This window comes from Nestor notabilis, unplaced genomic scaffold (assembly GCF_000696875.1).
Source record: "Nestor notabilis isolate BGI_N333 unplaced genomic scaffold, ASM69687v1 scaffold13761, whole genome shotgun sequence".
Lineage (NCBI taxonomy): Eukaryota > Metazoa > Chordata > Aves > Psittaciformes > Psittacidae > Nestor > Nestor notabilis.
The window spans coordinates 74,241-82,062 of record NW_009913443.1 but is presented as its reverse complement, the minus strand read 5'-3'; the positions used below and the strand labels follow the sequence as shown (position 1 = coordinate 82,062).

Below are 7,822 nucleotides of genomic sequence, written 5' to 3'. Positions count from 1 at the left end.
CCCCCCTCCCCTCGCTTGCAGGAACGCGCTTATGTTCAATAACGAACTCATGGCTGACGTTCACTTCATCGTGGGCCCGCCAGGGGCATCCAAGAAAGTTCCTGCCCATAAGGTTTGTGCAGATAATTTTTGGCTTCTTAATGCTGCTGTGCATATCGCCTTCTCCCCTGCCTTTCAACTAGGTTCCACTTTTTTTCTAATTACAGTTCTTGTCTAATACCAGAAGTAATTCACTGCAATTAAAAGGAACAGTCAAAGGCAGTCTTGTGCCTCCACTATAGCTTTTAACTTTTCCTCGGTGTAGCTCTTAACTGCAAGCCAGCACACTCAGCTATTGCCGATGCATACTACTGAGGCTTCTCTCTTGTTTTCCAGTACGTTTTGGCAGTTGGTAGCTCTGTCTTCTATGCTATGTTTTATGGCGATCTCGCAGAGGTCAAATCCGAAATCCATATACCAGATGTGGAACCTGCAGCCTTTCTAATCCTATTAAAGTAAGTGGCCACTACAAGTCTACTAATTACATGGACAGAATCAAAGTAGCTTATAAAATATACATCTCCTAATTGGCATTGTGCAATATGCACTCACTACTGTTTACTTAATGTGCTGACAAATACTGTGTATCGGCTTCACTGCCGGCAAAGATGACAAGAGATCAGTCTTTCATGGCCTATATAAGTACTTCTTTTTTTCCTTAAGATACTACTTTTTTTCCCCCCCCATCTAGATACATGTATAGTGATGAAATAGACCTGGAAGCTGACACGGTTCTGGCTACATTGTATGCTGCCAAGAAGTACATTGTGCCGGCCCTAGCAAAGGCTTGCGTCAATTTTCTGGAGACCAGTTTAGAAGCGAAGAACGCTTGTGTCCTGCTGTCTCAGAGCAGGCTCTTCGAGGAGCCAGAGCTGACGCAGCGCTGCTGGGAAGTGATTGATGCTCAAGCAGAAATGGCACTGAAGTCAGAGGGCTTCTGTGAGATAGATCAACAAACACTAGAGATCATTGTAACCCGGGAGGCACTCAACACCAAGGAAGTGGTAGTTTTCGAGGCTGTTCTCAACTGGGCAGAGGCTGAATGCAAAAGGCAAGGGCTGCCAGTTACACCACGCAACAAGAGGAATGTATTAGGAAAAGCTTTGTATTTGGTGCGGATTCCGACCATGACTTTGGAAGAGTTTGCTAATGGAGCTGCCCAGTCTGATATCCTCACCCTTGAGGAAACTCACAACATATTCCTATGGTACACAGCTGCAAATAAACCCAAACTAGAGTTTCCACTGACAAAAAGAAAAGGACTCATCCCTCAGCGATGCCATCGGTTTCAGTCCTCTGCGTATCGCAGCAATCAGTGGAGGTACCGAGGTCGATGTGACAGTATTCAGTTTGCCGTAGACAAACGGATATTTATAGCAGGACTGGGATTGTACGGGTCGAGCTGTGGCAAAGCTGAATACAGCGTCAAAATTGAACTGAAGCGCTTAGGAGTTGTCCTTGCTCAAAATCTGACAAAGTTTACCTCCGATGGCTCCAGTAACACTTTCTCTGTGTGGTTTGAACACCCTGTGCAGGTTGAGCAAGATACCTTTTACAACGTAAGTGCTATTCTGGATGGTAATGAACTCAGTTACTTTGGGCAAGAGGGAATGACTGAAGTGCAGTGCGGGAAAGTGACCTTCCAGTTTCAGTGCTCCTCGGACAGTACTAATGGTACCGGAGTGCAAGGAGGACAAATACCTGAGCTCATTTTCTATGCATGATGCATTTCACCTTGATTGTATTCCAATGCTGCAATGATGCACATTAAGGGATTTCTCAGTTTTACTACAAACTGCAGCAGTATGGAATGTTATGCTACTTACCTATCTGCTACACCAGGCTATACAAATAAGTGAAGGAATGCTCTTGAATTTAATCTTATTTTATTTATTCATAAGCTATTTGACTTAATAATTAAGACTGCAACAAGCAGAGAAATGTTAAATTTTGCACGTACTGTGCATTTATTTTGTATATAGATAACTAACTTGCAGACTGCAGCTGACTTAAACAGAATGTTCTAAACTAGAGCAGTTTATGAATCTGTGAAATATAAAACATTTTTACTTGCCCTAAATCCTGTGTACTTGATCATTGCTCATCTTATGGCTTAAGTCTGTTAATTCCTCTACGCTACAGTTAATGGGTGATTATACTATAGTGTACCCCCTCTGTGCAGCTATACAGGGCATTAGCTATCACTGCAGATATAAAGGTTCCCTTGCCTGGTAACTGAGACTATCCATCAGCAACCTTTCATTTCTTTCACAAAAAAGGGAGCTGCAGATGTGGAAGCTCAGGGTTTTCAGTATGTAGCCTAAGCTTGAAGCTATTCAAACCATGAGTATAATTAATCAAAGTTGATCAAAATCATCCTGTGGTTATATTTGAAAGCTGTAGCGCCCATGCACAGGCACCATCTGTGTTAACCTCCAGCCTGTCCAGCAAACAGCAACACTAACGCTTGCACCTGTCAAACTGCACCCCACTTGAATGGCCAGAGTCAAGACTTAACTGATGAGGCTTAATGCAGTGACAGGCATCATCACTGATTTAGCCCAAAGCTGCAGTACTGGCAGCCCTTATATAGCTACACATCCCATCCTCACATTTAGGAGCAGACATTAGAGAAACACTTGCAATACAATCTTTAAGTTCAATCAAAATTACTAATAAGAACAAAAGCTGCTCAATCTTTGTCCCCCTCCTCCATTTTTTCTAAAAACAGTCTGTCTTAGTCATTTTATAGCTAATACCCTTTACTTTTCTCAAAAAGTGATAAAAGTAGGTGTTTTTGTCAAGTGTCTGACAAGCATTACTGACAAGCAAGTTAGAAATACAGGTTTCTTACACATCTCTCTTCTCATGATGACCTTGGAAAGAATATTCAAGCAGCAGACTAAACCAGCATTTTTCCATGTGTAACAAGTACCACTACGTTTAATTGAAAAAGATTTTCTGTTTGCCTTTCCCTAAGCTGCATTAATTTTCTGCCTGTTCTGTCTTAAAAAAAAGTAATGAAAAATAAGGCAGCAACTTAATTAATGAAAATAGTAACTTTTCACCAAACACCAAGCTATGCTAACAAAGTCAGCACCCCGTTACGGCTGCTAGCTGTGCACTGCCTCATTCTATCTGGATGCCATTATGACGATGCTTAGTGTGTGAACTGCAGGTTCTCTTGCTGCAAAGGCAGGTAGTTATGTGCCCAGCGGAGTACATCTGAAGGGGGAAGTATGTGTACTGTATACAAAAGCATCTGATGCTCTCAGTATAGGAGTGTGGGAGTGAGAATGGGTAAAGATACAGAAATAAAATTCCTGCACAGAGGTGGTAACAGTCACAAGACCTCTCTATAAATGCACTGTTTTAACTGGAATTGGCGTGAACTCCATTGGCTTAAAAGCTACAGCTTGACAAGAGCTTTTTTGCCCTTTTGACAGGTTAAAACCCACCCTCCTATCACTGATAAAATTTCAGTGATGACTTCCTAATTAAGTTACTCACATGCTTGGAAAAAGTTGCTCCTTTTCCATTGAGCCAATGGTATTTCAAGCTCTGAACAACTCGGCTACAGGTGATGGACAGACAGTGAATTTGGCAAATACTTATCAAACGTGGCATCTCTGTAGAACTGAAATGTGACAGGCCTGTGTGAGCTTGCAAACACACGGAAGTTCATTGTATGTGAGCCCTGTGTCTTAGCACAGCTTGGATGGAAAAAGCAACAAAACTGTTTCTAAAAGAAAACAGCACCTAGCTCCCAAACACTCTTGCACAAAGGAGAACAGGCTCCCATAGTCAGCAACGCTCTTCTGCGTGGATTGATTCCAGCTTCAGTTTTAAAGGTACCACTTTTGCATTTGGCACACAATACTATGTATATCTATACATATACATTCTTGTCAAGTAACCATGCAAACCCAAAGTAACCACACCCAAATACGCAAAAATCAACTCAAAAAAAATACCTATAGCTGGAGCATTTATGCAGAGTTCTCTCGCCAACAGAAGGAAAGTTTTTCCCAGCACATAGACATTCACCTATTAAAAGACAAAAAAACCCCATTATTTAAATATTAAACCACAGATGCTTTAAATAGAACATTTATATGGAAAGGAAAAAGAAAAAAGCAAACCCCGACTTTTTGAAATCTCAAACAACCTGCTTTTAAAAAGTTCAATTGAAGTAATACAAGCAATATTCATAGGTATAAAATAACAATGGGTACTTGTCAAAAGCTGCACAAATTAGCATTGTAGATCAAAGCATAAGTTTGTATTGGAAAAAATGAAAAAAAGTTGTTCATCCTGCTCTTCAGTGGCTTCTGTTGCTCTGTAGTACTTGGACAATTTTTCAGTTGTTACCTGACATTGTGACATTGAGCAGACTTTAATATAACATCAGTATATATAGAGCGTCAGTTGTCTTGTAACATAACAAAACCTGAGCAAATACTCACAAGTTAGTACAAATTTCAGCTCTGCATGATCATGTGAAATGGGATAATTAAGTATTGCACAAGCACACACCAAACTTTTCCACCAAAGCAAGGAGTGGTGCTATATGCCTCAGGGGTTATTTGTCATTTCTTACTCTTTGGACATTGTCCCATTAAAAAAAAAAGATAAATTCAGAAATACCCTATGCCACAGCAAACCTGCTGAGGAGCCAGGTACAGAGCCCTCCTCTCCTCCTTCACTGTGGCACTCAGGAAGATGTAAATGGAGAGGAGGAGTTGCTCTTTATACTCTTGATCTGCAATTAATAACATAGGCAACTACATTTGTATTTTAAAAGTCTGAGGAAGTTTTCTTTCACTATTTTAAGATAAGTTTTGTGGTCAGCAAAAAAGGCAGGATATACTCCAGTTCCTAATCAGCCCCAAACGTTCCCACGAAGCTCCATGATCACCTTGCTCCCCACAAGGCGTATGTAAAGGTCAAAGTTAGCATAAAATACTCCATCCTCCTACACTCCAAATATATATATATATTAAGGCTAGTATATACTCTATTGCTTTTATGTAACAACTGTCCCTCTCTTTCCTATGCCAGGATAGTGAAGGTGTTTACTAAGCAGTCAGTTACACAACTGAGTTGCTGATTATGGTAGAAGCCTATGTAAATAAAAGTATCCTGTTACTCAGTATGTTCTCTTTCAGTTTCACAAAAGAGCTTTATCAACAATAGTTTAAAAGCAAACTTTCCTTCCAAGTTTATAGATGCTTCTACTAAGATGGCAAAAATGAATATATATAAACAAAAAATACTGACATGTTTTCACCTAGCATGTCAAAATCTGAAATGTTCTTAATGTGAATTTTTCCTCAAATTTTAAAAAAATTTAAAAATGAGAACTTCAAAGATATCCTCAGAATAGTCATATATCCTGAAAGTGACTATGAATTCAAGTGTACATGATACAATGGTACTTTATTCCATATTTAGTGGAAGGTGTTGGCTATCTTCCATGCTGTGTCTGAACAATGGCTGAACTGGCCTAGAAGATACAAAAGTATATTCTTAAATTTTACTGTCCTCTTTTTTCCTGAAATACCAGACAACATAGAAATACTATTCCATGGGAAAAAAAGTGAACAAAATATACCCTTTGCATAAGAATCATATTTCTTTGGATTTAAGTCACTGAATTTTTATACAGAAAAATAAGCACCTACTGAATCTGGCAATTCATACGGCAGTTTGAGAGTATATGACTTTCCATGAGCCACAGAGACAGAACAGACATTACTACAACAAAGCATCTGCAGTGTTTCAGTTGGCTGTAGATGCTCTAGATTCACTGCAAGCTTGGAATGGCATGTTTTGACCCTTTGTCTAAAAATTATTAACATAAAGAATGGGGGTTTGGCTGTAGCTTCAGCCTTCTAAGTTTGCAGACCAAGTTACTATAAACCTTAAACCTCATCACTTAGATCTTGTTCTGCAAGGACGATTTCACTGCACAAATCAATAAAGATACTTCAGCGGAGACAACTCCATGTGATGTTTCTTTCCATCAGAGGCTTCAAACTCATCTAGTTCTTTCATTTTAGCCTAGGAAAAAAAAACGCCCTGAAATTCAGACAAGTATTTCTCCTGGCTTTTTTGTCACAACTTCCACATATTTGACATTTGTCCCCATCAAACCGTCCCACTCTCTTAAGAAACTCCTCCTCCAAGCAAACTTTCCATAAATGCGGTCATCAAAGAACAAATAAATATGAAGAGGTATAAAGTAGCAGGGCTGTAAAATTAAGTTCTAACAATCAAGTGGGTGCCAAATTAAACATAAAGCAAAGACAAATGCGTAATAAAATTTCTCGATCCCAGTTTATCTTCTTCTCCTTGGCCTAACTAAAAGTCTCTGGATCCATGGTCTATTTGAGAAGTAATGGACTAAAATCTAACCTGCTTTTCCACTTCACCCACATCATCAGTGTTTTATGACCAACTTCAAGGTGTAGGCAGTGTATTTACACAAAGTAATAAATCCAAACAGAAATGGTACATCAGGGAATTTCTTTCTTTTAATCATAAGTGAATTTCTTTGCAGTTTCTGGTTACTACTAATTTAGAAAGAAAACATAATACACAGTGGGTTATATGCTCTGTACTGTTTTCCTCAGGAAACTCACATGGTTTTGATGCCAAGGTAAAGTGACAGAAAGAATCAGGAATATTTAATTGCTTCCAGTTTTCCTGGCAAATCAGTAGGAAAAGAAACTTAAGGCCCTCTCAAACAATACACTTCTCATCTTAAAAAGTTACCAGATAGTCCCAGGTTCAGGGGCATTTCTCATAAACGGGAAATTAAAGACGGCATAAAGCTCATCCAGACATCTGTAATGCCACTGAACTGCTGAAACATGATATTTAAGATCTTCTGGGTTTAGTAGAAGAAGACCCTTTCACTAAAATTTTATGCTACTGTCACTAATTTCAACTATTACTCATCCACATACACATCCTGTGACAGATGAGATATGATATATAATAGGCACATAGATAGAGTCTTTCTTTACTCTCATCATTTGTATGGTTTTTTTGCACTTCATTAAGCTTAGAAAATTGAGAGAATTAATTTAGAGGCCTACTTTAATTTCTAGTTCTTTCTTCATTAAGAACTTCTTATAAAAATTCATATACTACAATCCATCAAGAGCTTAACACTCCAAATTTAGAACCATATGACATTTGCATTCATAAAACTTAATTTTATATAAGTCCTTAGAATGGTGAATAAACAAAAATGCCCTTCTAAAAAGATGTGTCTGGCTTACGCATGAATTGGTGCAGCTTTAAAGCTTACCACATTGACTTCGGCCTCTTTCCCCCCTCTTAATTTAGAGGAATCATGCTGAAAAACAGTATATCACCACACTCTGCCCAGTCAAAACTGTCAAAGTGTCACAATTCTTTTTATAGACATTCATAAGACTTGCACTTTTCTGACTGCCTATTTTCATCAGATATTAAAGTTCCTAAACTTGATGCAATCACTAGGTTTGAGCATCAACACCTAATACAAGAGTGGCATCAATCTCGTCAGAGGGGATATTTTAAAATATCTAGATACCCTGACAGTTTTTACAAAATCATGTGTGTACAAATATATGGACCCGACACCACTTGTTGTTTTGGTTTGGCTTTTTTCAAAAAAAAAAACAAACAACCGAACAAACAAAAAAACCCCAAACAAATAAACCCAAAACAAACAAAAAAACCCCACCTAAAAACCAAAAAACCCCAACTCAACAAAAAATGAGATGCGTCA

General features: G+C 38.7%; 1 protein-coding gene across 1 annotated transcript; it reads left to right on the top strand.

Annotated features, from left to right (window-relative positions):
* The first annotated feature begins 14 nt into the window (after positions 1-14).
* BTBD6 (BTB (POZ) domain containing 6) lies at positions 15-2,119 on the top strand. Its single transcript, XM_010023209.1, has 3 exons — positions 15-112; positions 376-494; positions 731-2,119. The coding sequence occupies exons 1-3, from the start codon at positions 32-34 to the stop codon at positions 1,761-1,763; spliced, it is 1,233 nt and encodes a 410-aa protein (XP_010021511.1). The 5' UTR covers positions 15-31; the 3' UTR covers positions 1,764-2,119.
* Positions 2,120-7,822: the final 5,703 nt, after the last annotated feature.